The sequence below is a fragment of the Oncorhynchus kisutch genome, unplaced genomic scaffold, assembly GCF_002021735.2.
Source record: "Oncorhynchus kisutch isolate 150728-3 unplaced genomic scaffold, Okis_V2 Okis04b-Okis11a_hom, whole genome shotgun sequence".
Classification (NCBI taxonomy): Eukaryota; Metazoa; Chordata; class Actinopteri; order Salmoniformes; family Salmonidae; genus Oncorhynchus; species Oncorhynchus kisutch.
In genome coordinates this window covers 5,786,986-5,808,570 of record NW_022261981.1, presented here as the reverse complement: position 1 = coordinate 5,808,570, position 21,585 = coordinate 5,786,986, and the positions used below count along the sequence as shown (strand labels likewise).

At 42.0% G+C, this 21,585-nt stretch overlaps 2 protein-coding genes and 1 pseudogene across 2 annotated transcripts in view; 2 read left to right on the top strand and 1 right to left on the bottom strand.

The window, feature by feature from the left end:
• LOC109876689 (inorganic pyrophosphatase-like) overlaps positions 1–3,235 on the top strand; it is an 8,442-nt pseudogene extending 5,207 nt beyond the window's left edge.
• Positions 3,236–4,498: 1,263 nt separating this feature from the next.
• On the top strand, positions 4,499–16,466 carry sar1aa (secretion associated, Ras related GTPase 1Aa). The gene is made up of 7 exons (XM_031813105.1): positions 4,499–4,624; positions 5,057–5,129; positions 6,011–6,130; positions 6,239–6,304; positions 6,891–6,994; positions 7,203–7,334; positions 12,484–16,466. Exons 2-7 carry the CDS (start codon positions 5,072–5,074, stop codon positions 12,598–12,600), a joined length of 597 nt encoding a protein of 198 aa, XP_031668965.1. The 5' UTR covers positions 4,499–4,624; positions 5,057–5,071; the 3' UTR covers positions 12,601–16,466.
• LOC116359730 (testican-2) overlaps positions 15,472–21,585 on the bottom strand; it is a 126,751-nt gene continuing 120,637 nt past the window's right edge. The window contains exon 12 of the mRNA XM_031813106.1: positions 15,472–20,324. Coding sequence (XP_031668966.1) covers positions 20,182–20,324 — 143 coding nt within the window. The 3' untranslated portion in view covers positions 15,472–20,181. The remainder of the gene's footprint in view (positions 20,325–21,585) is intronic.

Sequence of the window (21,585 nt, the reverse complement as noted above, 5' to 3'; positions counted from 1 at the left end):
TCTCTTTCTTTCTCTCTTTCTTTCTCTCTTTCTTTCTCTCTTTGTCTCTCTCTTTCTTTCTCTCTTTGTCTCTCTCTTTCTCTCTCTCTCTTTCTCTCCTTCTTCTAATTATTCTTCTAATTCTTCTTCTACTTCTTCTTCTTCTAATTATTCTTCCTTCTACTTCTTCTTCTTCTAATTCTTCTTCTTTGTCTTCTTCTACTTCTTCTTCTTCCTCTCTTCATCTCCCTCTTGTTGTGATTTTGAGGTGTGCTCTCGTGGAGAGGTGATTAAAGTCAAGGTGTTGGGCACTCTGGCTCTGATCGACGAAGGAGAAACAGACTGGAAAGTCATTGTCATCAACATGGAGGATCCAGAGGCCAACAACTTTAACAGTAGGAGGACATCTAATACATATTCAGAATGTATGGGATTTATATAGCGTTTTTTAGAGGCCCTTCAATAGACTAGCATCCTGTCCAGAATGATGTACTTATACGTCAAGCTGCCTCCCGCTACAGAAACAGGAGCCGGTGTCAGTATGTAGTGAGTTGATGGGCCATTCTGGCTTGGACAAGGTTACTTACTTTCTTTCAGAGACGTTAAGACGCAGAGTGTCTGTCTGATATCTGATCAACAGTTACACAGTAGTGGGTGTTTTTAAATGTGTTTGTGGCTAACCATGGAATACACATCTTCTTCTTGTGATCAATGCAGATATTGATGACGTAAGAAGACTCAAGCCTGGGTATCTGGAAGCTACATTTGAGTGGTTCAAAAATATAAAGTTCCCGATGGAAAACCTGAGAACCAGTTTGCATTTAACGGAGAGTTCAAGGACAGGGTAAAAATACAGTTTTCACCTGTTTGTACTGCACAGAAGGCCTACAAGAGCAAAGCCCAATAGCAAGACATTGATATTGATGTCAGTTACTATTGGATTCTTCCTCTAAATCAGGGATGTCAAACATATGGCCCGCAGGCCAAAGGGGGTCTAATCTGGCTCGCGAGGGGGTCCAATCCAGCCCACGGCTGGTATGAGTAAAATAAACGTGTCGGAAAACGAACTCAATATACTTTAAAATGACTCAAACCAAATAGAAACTGTGTAGTAGTGATACAGTTTCATGACTGTGTAGTAGTGATAATGGCCCTACAGTCATAGAGTTTCCTGACTGTGTAGTAGTGATAATGGCCCTACAGTCATAGAGTTTCCTGACTGTGTAGTAGTGATAATGGCCCTACAGTCATAGAGTTTCCTGACTGTGTAGTAGTGATAATAATCACCCAAATGAAAACTAGACAGTCAGGAAGCATGGGAAATTTCTCACTGTGGTTAGACGAACATTGTTGGCTAATTTTGACGGCGTGGAAATACAACCGGTTTTCAGTGTGGCCCTCCGGACGAAACACAATGCTTTGACACCCCTGCTCTAAATCACTCATAGGACAGGCGGCAGGGAAGCCTAGTGGTTAGAGCGTTGGACTAGTAAACGGAAGGTTGCAAGTTCAAATCCCCGAGCTGACAAGGTACAAATCTGTCGTTCTGCCCCTGAACAGGCAGTTAACCCACTGTTCCTAGGCTGCCATTGTAAATAACCATTTGTTCTTAACTGACTTGCCTGGTTAAATGAAGGTTAAAAATACATTTATACACTCAATCACACACAATAGAATAAAACAGTGTATTGCAATGTAAGTACACATTGATACTCTTTTTCTATATTGAAATATGGAACATATCAAGGGTGGAACTCGATTCCCATAGTGCACTACTTTTGATGGGCCCTGGTCAAAAGAAGTGCACTATAAAGGGACTAAGGTGCCATTTGGGACACACTGTACTTTCTGCTCAGTACAGAGAGTAGTATAGTGGAGGTGTATGCCGAGTATTATTCTCTGAAGCATGCAGGGAATCATTTGACATGCTTTTTCCCCCGCCCAGGACTTTGCTCTTAAGACAGTCAAGGAAACTCATGAGTTTTGGAAGGCGCTGATCTCCAAAAAGACCAACGCTGGAGAACTGAACTGGTGAGACTGAGATATAGATTTACAATCTCTGTGTAATATGGCCATCTGTTCAATAGGCTGTCAGTGATGCGGATGCATTGCTACGAACACAAGTAAAAAGAAACAACGATAAAACAATATAAGACGGTTTAGTTCAGTCAATGGCTTGTTTTCACTAAAATTGTTTTATTTGTGTTTTTACAGAGTCTTCTCAACTAAAACAGTTCTATTTGTGTTTTTACAGAGTCTTCTCAACTAAGACAGTTCTATTTGTGTTTTTACAGAGTCTTCTCAACTAAAACAGTTCTATTTGTGTTTTTACAGAGTCTTCTCAACTAAAACAGTTCTATTTGTGTTTTTACAGAGTCTTCTCAACTTAAACAGTTATATTTGTGTTTTTACAGAGTCTTCTCAACTACAACAGTTCTATTTGTGTTTTTACAGAGTCTTCTCAACTACAACAGTTCTATTTGTGTTTTTACAGAGTCTTCTCAACTAAGACAGTTCTATTTGTGTTTTTACAGAGTCTTCTCAACTAAGACAGTTCTATTTGTGTTTTTACAGAGTCTTCTCAACTAAAACAGTTCTATTTGTGTTTTTCTCCCATCTTCTGATCCAGTACCAACACTTGTGTCACAGACAGTCCATTCTGCTGTTCCACTACTGATGCTAAGGCTGTTGTTGATGCCGTGAGTTCCTTTCACTTATCACACTATTTGGCTTATCGTGCTAAAACAGCTTAGCTGTAATATTAATGTGTACTTGATAAGTAATATTGATAATAATGATATTGTCTTGTAGGCATGTGTTTTTGGCCCTGAAGACCCTATTCCAAGTGCAGGTGTGTATTTATTTCGTTAGTTAATTCCATTGGTATGTGCTTTGACGTGAAATTAATCTTATTTAAATTCAATACACCTGTGATTTATTTACAAATTATCTCTATCTATATATCTATATATTCAACTTTATTGGATTTCACACTTACAATGGGAACATTTTCTACTTCTTTTCTCAGTTGACAAATGGTTCTATGTCTAAGTGAACAGAAAGAAGAGCCTTCAGATTGGACCAAAATGTTTTCTCACCTGAATGGAAGAATATACTTGAAAATGACAGAAAACACGTGTATTATAATTAGTTTCCCATTTTTAGTATTGTCACGCCTTGGTCATAGTGTTTTGTGTTTTCGTTATATATGTGGTCAGGCCAGGGTGTGACATGGGTTTACGTGTTGTGTTTCGCATTGGGGTTTTATAGGATTGTGGATTGCTTATGATTAGGGGTGTGTCTAGTTAGGTTTGGGCTGCCTGAGGCGGTTCTCGATCAGAGTCAGGTGATTCTTGTTGTCTCTGATGGGGAACCGTATTTAGGTAGCCTGAGTTTCGCTTTGTATTTCGTGGGTGATTGTTCCTGTCTCTGTGTATTGTCACCAGATAGGCTGTAATTAGGTTTCACGTTCCGTTTGTTGTTTTCGTATTTGTATAGTTATTTCATGTATCGTCATTATTTTCATTAAAGATCATGATTAACCACCACGCTGCATTTCGGTCCGACTCTCTTTCGACAAACGAAGAACGCCGTTACAAGTATGAATTGTGATTGATTGCTTGTCCTCTTAACATGACAAGTACTCAACCAAGTAAGCCTGGTCTTTGTGTTTATTATATGACCTTTATAGTCCGTCTAAACCTCTGCACTTTACCGTGTCTTGCATCATGTTGTTTGATACTGAAATAGGAAAATTGTCATAAATCTTCAAATAAATACCATCACCACATCCCCCCCCCCCCCCCCCCTCCGGTTCTGAACACGGTCTTTACTCGTATCTAGTGGTCCTGTATCACAACACAAGCTTTATAGCAGACAAGCTGTTTAAACAGGTGTGTTGAATAAAATCGGTTTCCTTGAAGTTGGCTCTTACCCGGAAATCACACCATGAAAAGAACTGCTGAAGAATCCCTCCATCAATCACTCCTCCATCACTCATCCATCACTCCTCCATCACTCCTCCACTGCCAAGAGGAAAAGATGGGAGCTACTAGATGCAATGTCTAAATATAATGCCTATGATATAATGCAGAGGATGTGAGGTATGTTATGGGAAAGGTAGGTGAAAGGTGAATGCCATAAACCCTATTTATTTGCTCCCCATTATTTATATCTCTACTTTGCACATTATTCCACTGCAAATCTACCATTCCAGTGTTTTACTTGCTATATTGTATTTACTTTGCCACCATGGCCTTCTTTTTTTTGCCTTTACCTCCCTTATCTCACCTCATTTGCTCACATTGTATATTGACTTATTTTTCTACTGTATTATTGACTGTATGTTTGTTTTACTCCATGTGTAACTCTGTGTTGTTTTATGTGTCGAACTGCTTTGCTTTATCTTGGCCAGGTCGCAATTGTAAATGAGAACTTGTTCTCAACTTGCCTACCTGGTTTAAATAAAGGTGAAATTAAATTTTAAAATGCAATTAACTCCCGCACAGCAGGCGGCGCTAGTGCGCCACCGGGGTAGTTAGGAAGTAAGTTCCCGAAGTCACCTCGAAGAACAATACAATCAGCTGTTCGTTGATCGAATCCGCAAAAACAATCTAACCAAAGCTGTCATTGTCGACAGGGACAGGTAAGCTTTTGGCAGCTTTATTACACATATTCAGTCATTTATATAGTTACATAAGGTTACGTGTGTTCCGTCATACATTTAATTCGAAAGGGAGAGCTGTCTGCCTGTCTTAAGAGTCCTTAGTCCACATGAGGCCAGGATTTCAGATAAGCTGATAGCCACGTAGCCGAGATAGCAAGCTAAGTTAGCGATCAGCTGGTGCTAACTAATAGCATGCTAGGATAAGAAAATACTTGTAATTGTTGTTGCTAAACCTAAAGCTGGCTAGTAGCAGTAGCAAGTGCATTTGTGTAAAGAGAGTCTGTAGCTATCACTATAGTCATGATGCAAATGTCAAAATATTGCTGATCCAGTGAGACAAGTTGATCCCGTCTTGACAAGTTGTCAGTGTGCTAAATAGCTAGCTAACTTCCCGATTGTTTTCTTTCTTAGGCAAAGACCAGTGAAATGTCATTCCTCTTTGATTGGCTCTACAGAGGCTTTAGTGGTGTGCTACAGTTTTTAGGTAATCTCTGATTTCACGTCAATGACTTCAAACGTATTATCGGCAGGGTGGGTATAATGTATTATCAGCAGGGTGGGGGTAATGTATTATCAGCAGCGTGGGGGTAATGTATTATCAGCAGGGTGGGTGTAAATGTATTATCAGCAGGGTGGGTATAATGTATTATCAGCAGGGTGGGTATAATGTATTATCGGCAGGGTGGGTATAATGTATTATCAGCAGGGTGGGGGTAATGTATTATCAGCAGCGTGGGGGTAATGTATTATCAGTAGGGTGGGTGTAATGTATTATCGGCAGGGTGGGTATAATGTATTATCGGCAGGGTGGGTATAATGTATTATCGGCAGGGTGGGTGTAATGTATTATCAGCAGGGTGGGTATAATGTATTATCAGCAGGGTGGGTATAATGTATTATCAGCAGGGTGGGTATAATGTGTGTTACGTTCCACCTAGAATCTGTTCCAAAAAACGCTGTAAATAACAAGGATGCCCACAAACAACGAATACAAAGTAGCATGATCAATTCACCTGGCTAACTAGCTGCCGAATTAGGCATCAACTCACCACGTAGCTTATTCTTAATGTTTGTCCGTAGGCTACCAGAGTGAGGACAGAAATGTTTCGGAATAAACGTGGTGAGTGAAAAACGTAACAAAATAGCCCACCCTCCCTACCCGGTATCTTTTTCTGCCGCTATACAACTTTGTATGCGTTGTTTGTGGGCATCCTCGTTATTTTACAGAGTTTTTGGAACAGATTCCTGTTGTAACGTTCCACACATTATACCCACCCTGATCAGTTTAGTACTGCATGTCACAATGAGTGGTGGTGTGTTTTTACAACTCAAAAGTTGAATTAACTTGTCAATGTACTTTCCCAGGGTTGTACAAAAAATCTGGAAAGTTGGTTTTCCTGGGGTTGGATAATGCTGGTAAAACAACCCTTCTGCATATGCTGAAAGATGACAGACTTGGACAGCATGTGCCCACGTTGCATCCAAGTAGGCAGCATCATTTCAAAGTACTTTATTGTGTTGTTTTTAAGTCCCAATAACGGCAGTGAACACAATGTCAGTCGTTTTTTAAATGTGTTTTGTTTCTCCCTGAAGCATCAGAAGAGTTGACGATAGCTGGAATGACATTCACCACGTTTGATCTGGGCGGCCACGTACAAGGTAAGACTTCGGCCTAACTAAGTTGGACACTGCGTCTTTCTAGGGTTTGGTCAGCATCTTGACACTTTACATTGTCTTTCTAGGGTTTGGTCAGCATCTTGACTAATTACATTGTCTTTCTATGGTTTGGTCAGCATCTTGACACATTACATCATACCTTTCTAGGGTTTGGTCAGCATCTTGACACATTACATTGTCTTTCTAGGGTTTGGTCAGCATCTTGACTCATTACATTGTCTTTCTAGGGTTTGGTCAGCATCTTGACTCATTACATTGTCTTTCTAGGGTTTGGTCAGCATCTTGACTCATCACATTGTCTTTCTAGGGTTTTGTCAGCATCTTGACTCATTACCTCGTCTTTCTAGGGTTTGGTCAGCATCTTGACTCATTACATCATACCTTTCTAGGGTTTGGTCAGCATCTTGACACATTACATTGTCTTTCTAGGGTTTGGTCAGCATCTTGACACATGACATTGTCTTTCTAGGGTTTGGTCAGCATCTTGACTCATTACCTCGTCTTTCTAGGGTTTGGTCAGCATCTTGACTCATTACCTCATGTGCTACATCTTCTGTCTCTTTCACAGCTAGAAGAGTTTGGAAGAACTACCTGCCGGCTATCAATGGAGTTGTCTTTCTGGTTGACTGTGCCGACCACGACCGCCTTACAGAATCCAAGATCGAACTTGATGTAAGTCACTTCCACTGCACACAATGGGCCTAATTTATCAACATTCATTGTGAAAAATGCATATACAAAACCCCTGCGTTGAGGCAGCCCAGTTGAGGCAGGTTACACCAGGACACACAACAAACATTCTCACTGTCTCATTACTCAACCTCTTTCCTGTGTGTGTGTGTGTGTGTGTGTGTGTGTCTGTGTGTGTGTGTGTGTTCAGGCCCTGTTAGCAGATGAGACCATCCTCTCTGTGCCTGTGCTGGTCCTGGGTAACAAGATAGACCGTCCTGAAGCCATCAGTGAAGGGGGACTGAGAGAGGCGTTCGTTCTCGATGGACAATGCACTGGAAAGGTAAGCATAGAGATAGATATAGCCTATGGAATTTGTATCATTATTATTATTGTATCATTATTATATTATCATTATTTTTTTCTAAAGTCTATTTCAGATGAGTGTGTAACACAACTAATGTGTTTGTGTGTGTGTCTGAATGATGTGTGTGTGTGTGTGTGTGTGTCTGAATGATGTGTGTGTGTGTGTGTCTGAATGATGTGTGTGTGTGTGTGTCTGAATGATGTGTGTGTGTGTGTGTCTGAATGATGTGTGTGTGTGTGTGTCTGAATGATGTGTGTGTGTGTGTGTCTGAATGACGTGTGTGTGTGTGTCTGAATGACGTGTGTGTGTGTGTGTCTGAATGACGTGTGTGTGTGTGTCTGAATGATGTGTGTGTGTGTGTCTGAATGATGTGTGTGTGTGTGTGTGTCTGAATGATGTGTGTGTGTCTGAATGATGTGTGTGTGTGTGTCTGAATGACGTGTGTGTGTGTGTGTGTGTGTGTGTCTGAATGATGTGTGTGTGTGTGTCTGAATGATGTGTGTGTGTGTGTGTGTGTGTGTGTCTGAATGACGTGTGTGTGTGTGTGTGTCTGAATGACGTGTGTGTGTGTGTGTGTCTGAATGACGTGTGTGTGTGTGTGTGTCTGAATGACGTGTGTGTGTGTGTCTGAATGACGTGTGTGTGTGTGTCTGAATGACGTGTGTGTGTGTGTCTGAATGACGTGTGTGTGTGTGTGTCTGAATGACGTGTGTGTGTGTGTCTGAATGACGTGTGTGTGTGGTACAGTATTCACGTTCTTTAGATATGCTGTAGAAAATGTTATTGTTACTCCAGTCTATTTTCACCTCATTTAATCACCTGATTTATTTAACAAAAGCCCCATCTCAATAGCTGGTCCAGGTACAGTTGCCCATCGGAAGGTATTCAGACCACTCAACTTTTCCCCACACTTCCACACATTACAGCCTTTCCTCATCAAGCTACCCACAATACCATATAATGACAAAAACAAAAACAGGTTTTTAGAAATTTGTGTAAATTCATTAAAAAAAGGAAAATATCACATTTTACATAAGTATTCAGACCCGGGGCCTCCTGGGTGGCGCAGTGGTTAAGGGCGCTGTACTGTAGCGCCAGCTGTGCCACCAGAGACTCTGGGTTCGGGGCCAGGCTCTGTCGCAACCGGCCGCGACCGGGAGGTCCATGGGGCGACGTACAATTGGCCTAGTTTCGTCCGGGTTAGGGAGGGCTTGGCCGGTAGGGCTTGGCTGGTAGGGCTTGGCTGGTAGGGCTTGGCTGGTAGGGCTTGGCCGGGAGGGAGATCCTTGTCGAATGGTGTTTCCTCCAACACATTGGTGCGGCTGGTTTCCGGGTTGGATGCGTGCTGTGTTAAGAAGCAGTGTGGCTTGGTTGGGTTGTGTATCGGAGGACGCATGACGATCAAACCTTCGTCTCTCCCGAGCCCGTATGGGAGTTGTAGCGATGAGACAAGATAGTAGCTACTAAAACAATTGGATACCACGGAAATTGGGGAGAAAAAGGGGTAAAAAAACAAACAATTTAATGTAAAATTATTCAGACCCTTTACTCAGTACTTTGTTGAAGCAGCGATCACAGCCTCCAGTCTTATTGGGTATGACGCTACAAGCTTGGCACACCTGTATTTGGGGAGTTTCTCCCATTCTTCTCTGCAAATCCTCTCAAGCTCTGTCAGGGTGGATGGAGAGTGTTGCTGCACAGCTATTTTCAGGTCTCTCCAGAGATGTTCAATCGGGTTCAAGTCCGGGCTCTGGCTGGGCCACTCAAGGACATTCAGAGACTTGTCCTGAAGCCACTCCTGCGTTGTCTTGGCTGTGTGCTTAGGGTTGTTGTCCTGTTGGAAGGTGAATCTCTGCCCCAGTCTGAGCTCCTGAACAGGTTTTCATCAAGGATCTCTCTGTGCTTTGCTACGTTCATCTTTCTCTCGGTCCTGACTAGTCTCTCAGTCCCTGCCACTGAAAATCATCCCCACAGTATGATGCTGCCACCACCATGCTTCACCGTAGGGATGGTGCCAGTTTTCATCCAGATGTGACGCTTGGCATTCAGGCCAAAGAGTTCAATCTTGATTTCATTAGACCAGAAAATCTTGTTTCTCATGGTCAGTCTCTTTAGGTGCCTTTTGGCAAACTCCAAGCGGGCTGTCGTGTGCCTTTTTACTGAGGAGTGGCTTCCTTCTGGCCACTCTGCCATAAAATCCTGATTGGTGTAGTGCTGAAGGGATGGTTGTCCTTCTGGAAGGTTCTCCCATCTCCACAGAGGAACTCTGGAGCTCTGTCAGAGGGACCATTTGGTTCTTGGTCACCTCCCTGACAAAGTCCCTTCTCCCCTGATTGGTCAGTTTTGCCAGGCGGCCAGCTCTAGGAAGAGTCTTGGTGGTTCCAAACTTCTTCCATTTACGAATGATGGAGGCCACTGTGTTCTTGGGGACCTTCAATGCTGCAGACATTTTTTGGTACCCTTCCCCAGATCTGTGCCTCGACACAATCCTGTCTCGGAGCTCTACGGATATTTCCTTCGACCTCATGGCTTGGTTTTTGCTCTGACATGCACTGTCAACTGTGGGACCTTTTTATATAGACAGGTGTGTGTCTTTTCCAAATCATGTTCAATCAATTGAATTTACCACAGGTGGACTCCAATCAAGTTGTAGAAACATCTCAAGGATGATCAATGGAAACAGGATGCACCTGAGCTCAATTTTAAGTCTCATAACAAAAGGTCTGAATACTGATGGAAATAAGTTAATTAGTTATTATTTTTTATATATTTGAGTTTATATATTTAACCAGGTAGGCTAGTTGAGAACACCTTTATTTAACCAGGTAGGCTAGTTGAGAACACCTTTATTTAACCAGGTAGGCTAGTTGAGAACACCTTTATTTAACCAGGTAGGCTAGTTGAGAACACCTTTATTTAACCAGGTAGGCTAGTTGAGAACACCTTTATTTAACCAGGTAGGCTAGTTGAGAACACCTTTATTTAACCAGGTAGGCCAGTTGAGAACACCTTTATTTAACCAGGTAGGCTAGTTGAGAACACCTTTATTTAACCAGGTAGGCTAGTTGAGAACACCTTTATTTAACCAGGTAGGCTAGTTGAGAACACCTTTATTTAACCAGGTAGGCTAGTTGAGAACACCTTTATTTAACCAGGTAGGCTAGTTGAGAACACCTTTATTTAACCAGGTAGGCCAGTTGAGAACACCTTTATTTAACCAGGTAGGCTAGTTGAGAACACCTTTATTTAACCAGGTAGGCTAGTTGAGAACACCTTTATTTAACCAGGTAGGCTAGTTGAGAACACCTTTATTTAACCAGGTAGGCTAGTTGAGAACACCTTTATTTAACCAGGTAGGCTAGTTGAGAACACCTTTATTTAACCAGGTAGGCTAGTTGAGAACACCTTTATTTAACCAGGTAGGCCAGTTGAGAACACCTTTATTTAACCAGGTAGGCTAGTTGAGAACACCTTTATTTAACCAGGTAGGCTAGTTGAGAACACCTTTATTTAACCAGGTAGGCTAGTTGAGAACACCTTTATTTAACCAGGTAGGCTAGTTGAGAACACCTTTATTTAACCAGGTAGGCTAGTTGAGAACACCTTTATTTAACCAGGTAGGCCAGTTGAGAACACCTTTATTTAACCAGGTAGGCTAGTTGAGAACACCTTTATTTAACCAGGTAGGCTAGTTGAGAACACCTTTATTTAACCAGGTAGGCTAGTTGAGAACACCTTTATTTAACCAGGTAGGCTAGTTGAGAACACCTTTATTTAACCAGGTAGGCTAGTTGAGAACACCTTTATTTAACCAGGTAGGCTAGTTGAGAACACCTTTATTTAACCAGGTAGGCTAGTTGAGAACACCTTTATTTAACCAGGTAGGCCAGTTGAGAACACCTTTATTTAACCAGGTAGGCTAGTTGAGAACACCTTTATTTAACCAGGTAGGCTAGTTGAGAACACCTTTATTTAACCAGGTAGGCTAGTTGAGAACACCTTTATTTAACCAGGTAGGCTAGTTGAGAACACCTTTATTTAACCAGGTAGGCTAGTTGAGAACACCTTTATTTAACCAGGTAGGCTAGTTGAGAACACCTTTATTTAACCAGGTAGGCTAGTTGAGAACACCTTTATTTAACCAGGTAGGCTAGTTGAGAACACCTTTATTTAACCAGGTAGGCTAGTTGAGAACACCTTTATTTAACCAGGTAGGCTAGTTGAGAACACCTTTATTTATCCAGGTAGGCTAGTTGAGAACAAGTTCTCATTTGCAACTGCGACCTGCCAAGATAAAGCGCAGCAATTCGACACATACAACAACACAGAGTTACACATGGAATAAACAAAACATACAGTCAATAATACAGTAGAACAAAAGAAAACAAAAAGTCTATATACAGTGAGTGCAAATGAGGTGAGTTAAGGAAATAAATAGGCCATGGTGGCAAAGTAATTACAATATAGCAATTAAACACTGGAACGGTAGATCGGCAGAAGATGAATGTGCAGGTAGAGATGGATTGATGTGTAGATTGATGAGGAAAACAAATAACTGAATCCATTTTAGAATAACGCTGTAACCTAACAATGGAAGAAGTCAAGGGGTCTGAATACTTTCTGAATACACTGTATGGTAATACACTGTATTACGACCCTCTACAACCACTGTGATTATTATTATCTGACCCTGCTGGTCATTTATGAACATTTGAACATCTTGGCCATGTTCTGTTATAATCTCCACCCGGCACAGCCAGAAGAGGACTGGCCACCCCACATAGCCTGGTTCCTCTCTAGGTTTCTTCCTAGGTTTTGGCCTTTTTAGGGAGTTTTTCCTAGCCACCGTGCTTCTACACCTGCATTGCTTGCTGTTTGGGGTTTTAGGCTGGGTTTCTGTACAGCACTTTGAGATATCAGCTGATGTACGAAGGGCTATATAAATAAATTTGATTTGATTTGGAATGGCACAAGTGGGTAAAACCATTCTTCTTATTATTTTTTAACCTTAAGTGTGTGTACATTTACTATATTTAGACTTGGGATAATGTTTTTCAGCAGGAAAAAAAGGGTGAAGTTGCTGGAGTGGTCTTTATAACAGCTTGATCCTGTTGTTCTTCTCCAGGGCAACGTGTCGTTGAAGGATCTGCAGGCGCGACCTCTGGAGATTTTCATGTGCAGTGTCCTGAAGAAGCAGGGCTATGGAGATGGCTTCAGGTGGCTGGCACAATACATCGACTGACATCTAGGCAGCGCTTCTTTTACTAAACGGACTCCCATCTTTCTGGGGGGGATGAAGAAGATAAGCTATCAAATGAAATGGCCCATATCCCCCCCCCCCCCAACCCCATGTGGAAAGATGTGAAGCTCCCAATAATCAGCTTTCTGATTGAGTACATCTGTCAATTTCAGCATTAATTGGTCCGTTATAAAAGTTTCTATCTATGCAAACTTTTAAAAGTGGTTCATGGTCACAAGATTCAAGATGGGTTTGCGTGTAATACTAATAAGTCCATTAGTTAAGTATAACGTCGACCCGTTCTCTGGCATGTAAATTAGAGTATCCGGTTCTACCCCAACATATTTGATCATAGCTGCAATTCAAGCTACACTATACGGCAGATGACCTGTACCAATGTAGAACCTTTATAAGGTATACTGTGAACTTTTAAAATTATTTCTGAAAAATGAAGGACCAAGTGTTTTTTTTAAATGAAATAGATTATAAATGATAAGGATATTTATGTGAATGGTGGCGGTACAAATGCTTGTACATAGCAGTCCTACCTAGAATAAGATGTTCTTATCACTAAGAGGACATGAAAGAGGATAGATAGACTGAGCAGGATTATTCCAACAGACCCAAGTTCCAATCGAATAGAACGGCATCTAAAGTTTAGGGGCGGAGTCCATTTGACCTGATTCTGTTTCTATACATGGCGTGTATATCCCAAATGGCAGCATATTGACTATATAGTGCACTACTTCAGAGAACCCATACTTTCTATGCCCCCCCCCCCCCCCCCCCCCCGGTCAAAAATAGTGCACTAAATAGGGAATAGGGTGCCAACCTTGATCAAAAGTAGTGCACTAAATAGGGAATAGGGTTGACATTTGGTACGCGCCACAGGGGTTTGAGATCAATTGTAATGGTCCACGCAGCTATTGCCTTCAATGCACTCAGCCAAAGACGTATGCAAACTATTTTGCAAGTGACTTTGGGATTGTTTACATATAATAGACCCGGGGGGGGGGGGGGGTTGTAGTAGTGATGTAATGTTTGTCCTACTACAGTTTAATGAATGAATGGCTATAGTGCCATGATATGCAGGTACGTTGTAACAGGCCAGAACAAGAGACCGCCATTGCCATCATTCCATGGTATGCAAGCAATAAAGCGGAATGACCATCAGTGGCCACTGCAATGCTAATCTAAACAAAAAAAGGCTATGCTACTCTACTAACACAGCTCTGGCAGAGGTTTCGTTGAAAAATATAGATAATGGTCCCTTTTTCAATCAAGTCTGGTTTAAAAACACATATATTGGTCCCTTTTTCAATCAAGTTTGGTTTAAAAATAGATATTTGGGCCCTATTTGATCAAGGCTGGTTTAAAAAATGAATCCCACTTGCGTGCTTTGAGTGACGTACTACTCAAGGAAACACCAGATAGCCTGGGCACCAGTTTGAATAGGGCTCTTGGTCCATGCCCTTTCCTGTTCGCAGCCCTGGGTCGTGTTCATTAGGCACCAAACGGATGAAAATGGACTGAAATGGCACTTGGACAATGGAAACACTCATTTTCGTTTTCAGTTGCAAAATGTTTTAAAATGTTTTCCGTTGCTGGCCCTAAAATGAACACGTCCCAGATATTTCTAGTAGAGGTCGACTGATTATGATTTTTCGATGCCGATACCTATTATTGGAGGACCAAAAAAGCCGAAACCAATTAATCGGACGATTTTCATCTATTTATTTGTAGTAATGATAATTACAACAATACTGAATGAACACATGTTTTAACTTAATATAATACATCAATAAAATCAATTTAGCCTCAACAAAATAATGAAACATGTTCAATTTGGTTTAAATAATGCAAAAACAAAGTGTTGGAGAAGAAAGTAAAAGTGCAATATGTGCTATGTAAGAAAGCTAATGTTTAAGTTCCTTGCTCAGAACATGAGAACATATGAAAGCTGGTGGTTCCTTTTAACATGAGTCTTCAATATTCCCAGGTAAGAAGTTTTAGGTTGTAGTTATTATAGGAATTATAGGACTATTTCCCTCTTTATCATTTGTATTTCATTAACCTTTGACTATTGGATGTTCTTATAGGCACTTTGGTATTGCCAGTGTAACAGTATAGCTTCCGTCCCTCTCCTCGCTCCTCCCTGGGCTCGAACCAGCAACACAACGGCAACAGCCACCCTCGAAGCAGCGTTACCCATGCAGAGCAAGGGGAACAACTACTAGAAGTCTCAGAGCGAGTGACGTTTGAAACGCTATTAGCGCGCGCTAACTAGCTAGCCATTTCACATCGGTTACACCAGCCTCATCTCGGGAGTTGATAGGTTTGAAGTCATAAACAGCGCAATGCTTGACGCACAACGCAGAGCTGCTGGCAAAACGCATGAGTATGCTGTTTGAATGTTTACACACCTGCTTCTGCCTCCCTCCGCTCAGTCAGATACTTAGATACTTGTATGCTCAGTCAGATTATATGCAACGCAGGACATGCTAGATATCTAGTAATATCATCAACCATGTGTAGTTAACTAGTGATTATGATTGATTGTTTTTTACAAGATAAGTTTAATGCTAGCTAGCAACTTACCCTGGCTTACTGCATTCGCGTAACAGGCAGTCTCCTTGTGGAGGCAGGTCGTTATTGCGTTGGACTAGTCAACTGTAAGGTTGCCAGATTGGATCCCCCGAGCTGACAGGTGAAAATTTGTCGTTCTGCCCCTGAACAAGGCAGTTAACCCACCGTTTCTAGTCCGTCATTGAAAATAAGAATGTGTTCTTAAACTGACTTGCCTAGTTAAATAAAGGTATAATTTTTATTTTTTAAATCGGCAAATCGGCGCCCAAAAATACCGATTTTCATAACAATCTGAAACTTGAAATAGTCCCTAATTAATCGGTCGACCTCTAATTTCTAGGCCTACTAGTAAATCTTCTTTGTCATTCTAAGCCTCTGTCATTTGCAACATTTTTTATTATCTTGATGTCAATTTAATTTGAATCTGAAATGGCCATCACTGACATATTTTAGTTGATTATTATGTATTATCAGAATGAATTAATGGAAACCGGTACTTCCAGCCACGTAGGCTAATACTGCCTTATAGTTTAAATAGATGGGGAATGTTTCGTCAGTCTGATTCAACCTACTTGTCACATTTCCTGTCTGCTGTGTAGGTCATTTATTGAAATGATTTATAATGTCCATGATGTGAAGTATTGGCTTTGTGATTCAGACAAATCTATGGTTGAAATGCTGCGGGTACTTCTTGACTATCAGTACAATGATATGAGAGTACGTCTGTAGCTCTGAATCTCTGGGAATAACAGCCTTTATATCAGCCAGCCTTGGGCTCAGTTCCATTTCAATTGAGGAGCCTTTATATCAGCCAGCCTTGGGCTCAGTTCCATTTCAATTGAGGAACTAAAACTGATATTCACATTTACTCTCAAAGCTTTTTAATGAGGAACAATTTAATTATTTAATTTAATTGGAGTTTCAGTTTCCTACCTGAATTTAAATGAAACTGACCCCCAACGCTGTATATCAGTATTTAACTATTGACTACCATTAACATTTCTGTATTCATTGTAAATAATGTAAAATGGAGATGGTCTCTTTCTTTGTACAATTCATTATCCCGGAGCTGACAAAACACGCAGGTTGTATCCCAAATAACACCCTATTACCTACATAGTGCACTACTGTTGACCAAAGCCCTATTTGACCCTGGTCCAATGTAGTGCACTATATAAAGTATAGGTTGCCATTTGGCACATAGACATTATTACTGGATGTACTTATGATAACTCAAGATCATTTTAATGTGAGAAATTCCATAAATATTTTTAACAATCATTCCTCACTTGTCATGTTTTGTTGTAAGGCTGTAGATTAAATTGCAAATGCTACACATCCACACTTCTAATCTAGGGGAATGTACTCCTCACTTGTCATGTTTTGTTGTAAGGCTGTAGATTAAATTGCAAATGCTACACATCCACACTTCTAATCTACATGTGATAATAAAGTAGGTTTGAGATGAGCAGTATTTGAAAATACTGTATAACTGCACCATTAACTCTAAATATAATCTTCGGTACAGGGCTGTTATCATGCAACTTCCAAAGAGTGCATCATAGCATATCTCTACCCTCTCCTTTAGGTTTGATTATTGTTGGTGATGTAGCTCAGTCTCCTTTAGGTTTTATATCAGAGTATTGTTGGTGATGTAGCTCAGTCTCCTTTAGGTTTTATATCAGAGTATTGTTGGTGATGTAGCTCAGTCTCCTTTAGGTTTTATATCAGAGTATTGTTGGTGATGTAGCTCGGTCTCCTTTAGGTTTTATATCAGAGTATTGTTGGTGATGTAGCTCAGTCTCCTTTAGGTTTTATATCAGAGTATTGTTGGTGATGTAGCTCGGTCTCCTTTAGGTTTTATATCAGAGTATTGTTGGTGATGTAGCTCGGTCTCCTTTATGTTTATATCAGAGTATGAGTCCCAAATGGCACCCTATTCTTTATAAAGTGAACCCTATTGACCCTGGTCAAAAGTAGTGGACCATAAAGGCAATAGGGTGGCCATTTGGGATGCAGACAAAGGTGGCAAATGGCACTTTGAGCCTGTAGGCGTACATTATTGATCTGCTTCCAGAGTGGTGTTCTCTTCTGCCTGTCGTGCCACAAGGACAACAGTGGTGTCCTCTTCTGCCTGTCGCGCCACAAGGCCAACTGTGGCTCAGCATCTGCCGTATGGTCGAGACCACTGAGCTAGGGTCGGGACCACTGAGCTATGGTCGAGATTATGACCTATGGCCGGGACCACTGAGCTAGGGTCGAGATTATGACCTATGGCTGGGACCACTGAGCTAGGGTCGAGATTATGACCTATGGCCGGGACCACTGAGCTAGGGTCGAGATTATGACCTATGGCCGGGACCACTGAGCTAGGGTCGAGATTATGACCTAAGGCCGGGACCACTGAGCTAGGGTCGAGATTATGACCTATGGCCGGGACCACTGAGCTAGGGTCGAGATTATGACCTATGGCCGGGACCACTGAGCTAGGGTCGGGACCACTGAGCTAGGGTCGAGATTATGACCTATGGCTGGGACCACTGAGCTATGGTCGGGACCACTGAGCTAGGGTCGAGAGTATTGAGCTATGGTCGGGACCACTGAGCTATGGTCGGGACCACTGAGCTATGGTCGGGACCACTGAGCTATGGTCGGGACCACTGAGCTATGGTCGGGACCACTGAGCTAGGGTCGGGACCGCTGAGCTAGGGTCGGGACCGCTGAGCTAGGGTCGGGACCGCTGAGCTAGGGTCGGGACCACTGAGCTAGGGTCGGGACCACTGAGCTAGGGTCGATACTGTTGAGAGTGCAGTTTCATTTCCTGACGTCGGGAGGCAGTTTAGGACCAATGAAATGAAAACCTGTCTCCACGTTCAGCTCTGACATAAACGTCCATTTTAGGTGACAGGGACTCGGAAATAAAGAATCCTATAATTATCCATGTACGTTGGGTTTGTTTTTAAAATCTCCATTGTCAGTCATTTTGTGGATCACATACAAGTACACATCACTATATTTCTAACAATTCAACAGAAGTCGCGTCAGAAAGGATTCAGAGATTTTACCACCCAAATCTTACAAAAATTGCAGGAGAGATGCTATTTGTAAAGTAGTACTGAAAATGCAAGAGGTTTTTTTGGGGGCCCAATGCTTTAATAGTAAAGGGCTCAGCCTAGGAGAAGTACATTCATGTTCACTGTGACGTGCAATATACTAAAAACAACTGATGGAATAATAATGGCAACAATATACTCGTAGAAAACAATCTAACGGTGACATTTCAAGTATACACACAGAACTTCAAGTAGCATACACATTGTTTTATAAACACCAAAATAAAGACTGAGAATAGAACATCGACGGACACAAGTGATTTACAGAGTTCCCATAGGATAAGGTAGTGTCTGCATCCCAAATGGAATACCCTTCCCTATATAGTACACTACTTTGGACCAGAGAGTCTGTATGAGCCCTGGATAGAAAGTAGTGCACTATATAGGGCATAGGGGGCCATTTGGGATGTTACCCTTGGTGGTCTGCATCCCAAATGGAATACTATTCCCTATATAGTACACTACTTTGGACCAGAGAGTCTGTATGAGAAAGTAGTGCACTATATAGGGCATAGGGGGCCATTTGGGATGTTACCCTTGGTGGTCTGCATCCCAAATGGAATACTATTCCCTATATAGTACACTACTTTGGACCAGAGAGTCTGTATGAGAAAGTAGTGCACTATATAGGGCATAGGGGGCCATTTGGGATGTTACCCTTGGTGATGTAGGTTGATGGGACAAGTAATATACATTCTACAAGTTTTGAGTTGAAATAACACAATAAGTAACAAGGTTCCCATAGCAGTTTCATAAGAGATATTAGTAGTTATTGTGTCTATGTTAATCGATATATATATATATAGTATTTTAAAGGTTTATAGACCGCCGAGAGCCGTGTACATCAGTTATACCTTTTAGCAATAAAGTAGCACAAAAGCCTTCCTTGAATAACAAGCCTGTTTCTCAGTCCTGTATTTACCCACATAATGCATGAAACACGGTCATTTTCACAAATGATCCAATGAGCAACATTACTTTGATGACATCCGCGTCAAAATCGAACCGAGAAATATGCTTCGTTAAGAAACGTTTCAGAGAAAAATAATAATTTCTCTCAGTAGTGGAATCACCCTCTAAAGAGAGGCATGCATCCCAAGTGGCTCCCTAATCCCTGTATAGTGCAAGACTTTAGACCAGAGCTTTATGGGCCCTGATAATAAAAAGCTGTACACTATAAAGGGAACAGTGTTCCATTTGGGATATAACCATAGTAGTCTAGTCTCGTTGTCCTGCTTCATAGATCATAGCTACAGGATTTATATACGCAGGAACTCTGATTTTGACAACATAACCAGGTAAATATTGAACCCTTTTCCACTGTCTCAGGTCTCAATCCGTTCCATTTTAGCAGATCTGCGATTTCAATATTCAAGCAATTGGTCACAATGGAACATAAATGTATGATACTAGATGCATTTCTGACAGTAACATTTGATGGCCAGATTATCAGACGATAGTTCTCTATGGTGTCGCTAGAGAGAGAAACAGAACGCTCTCTTGCTTTACAGAACAGAAAAGAATGAAGCAATAATTCACATATTTAAGACAAAAAGTAGCAATCTCACCCCTGTACCCCCCCCCCCCCACACCTCCCACTCCCCAGATCCACACGGTGACAATAGAGACAGAATTCCATGCCCCGAAATCCCCAAATCTTTTGCTGTTAGGAGACAAAGATGCTTGCATCCCAAATGACACCCTATTCCCTATATAGTGCACTACTTTTGACCAGAGCCCTATGGGTGTCCCTATGAGACCTGGTCAAAAGTAGTGCACTACATAGGGAATAGGGTGCCATTTGGGACGCAAGCCTCAGCCATCATCCCTGTAGTTGTGGGCCAGTGGATCCATCCTGACCAGGTTCTCCGTTTGGGTTCAGTTTCTACCAGATGTATCCTCCGTCGTCTGCCTCCCCCTCTTCCTCTTCCTCCTCCTCCTCCGCCTCTTCTCCGTTCTCCTCCTTCTCTTCCTCATCCTCCCATCCCACGCCACTCCCAAAATCTCCGGAATATCCCAGCAGTTCATCTGGAGCGAGGGATGAAATGAAAAGAGTATTTCTCAGTTAACAATTCCTATGATTTTATGTGACAAAAGATTTCAGGTAACATACAGTAGGATGTTTGTAGGTAGTTAATACTGGTACATATTGCAGTCTCTCCTTGTCCACACACTGCTTTCAGGGTAAGGAAAGAAATGTGTATTTTATATTTCAAATGAACTATCCCTTTAATACTGCTGAAATTCAAACCAACCACACTGTGCTGCTGTGGCCATCCCACTGCTCTGGACTGTTCAGCACAGTGTGATGTCCACATAGTGCATTTGTTTCAATCCTGGTCTTATTATAAAACCAAAAGCCATTTTGTTTTAGTCCTATACAGCCCTACGGCCCTATACAGCCCTGTGGTCCAATACAGCCCTACGGCCCTATACAGCCCTGTGGTCCAATACAGCCCTATACAGCCCTACGGCCCTATACAGCCCTGTGGTCCAATACAGCCCTATACAGCCCTACGGTCCTATAAAGCCCTGTGGTCCAATACAGCCCTATACAGCCCTACGGTCCTATAAAGCCCTGTGGTCCAATACAGCCCTACGGCCCTATACAGCCCTGTGGTCCAATACAGCCCTATACAGCCCTATGGTTCTATACAGCCCTACGGTTCTATACAGCCCTACGGTTCTATACAGCCCTATACACCTATACAGCCCTATGGTTCTATACAGCCCTATACACCTATACAGCCCTATGGTTCCATACAGTCCTATACAGTCCTATACAGCCCTACGGTTCTATACAGCCCTACGGTTCTATACAGCCCTATACAGCCCTATGGTTCTATACAGCCCTATGGTTCTATACAGCCCTACGGTTCTATACAGCCCTACGGTTCTATACAGCCCTATGGTTCTATACAGCCCTACGGTTCTATACAGCCCTATACAGCCCTACGGTCCTATACAGCCCTATGGTCCTATACAGCCCTACGGTCCTATACAGCCCTATGGTCCTATACAGCCCTATGGTCCTATACAGTTCTATGGTCCTATACAGCCCTATACAGCCCTACGGTCCTATACAGCCCTATGGTCCTATACAGCCCTACGGTCCTATACAGCCCTATGGTCCTATACAGCCCTACGGTCCTATACAGCCCTACGGTCCTATACAGCCCTACGGTTCTATACAGCCCTATGCTTCTATACAGCCCTATGGTTCTATACAGCCCTATGGTTCTATACAGCCCTACGGTTCTATACAGCCCTACGGTTCTATACAGCCCTA

Coding starts and splice junctions, on each gene's coding strand:
- sar1aa (XM_031813105.1), top strand. CDS start 5,072: ATGTCATTCCTCTTTGATTGGCTCTACAGAGGCTTTAGTGGTGTGCTA. Junction 6,305..6,890: donor TCTGGGCGGCCACGTACAAG/GTAAGACTTCGG, acceptor TCTCTTTCACAG/CTAGAAGAGTTTGGAAGAAC. Junction 6,995..7,202: donor AATCCAAGATCGAACTTGAT/GTAAGTCACTTC, acceptor GTGTGTGTTCAG/GCCCTGTTAGCAGATGAGAC.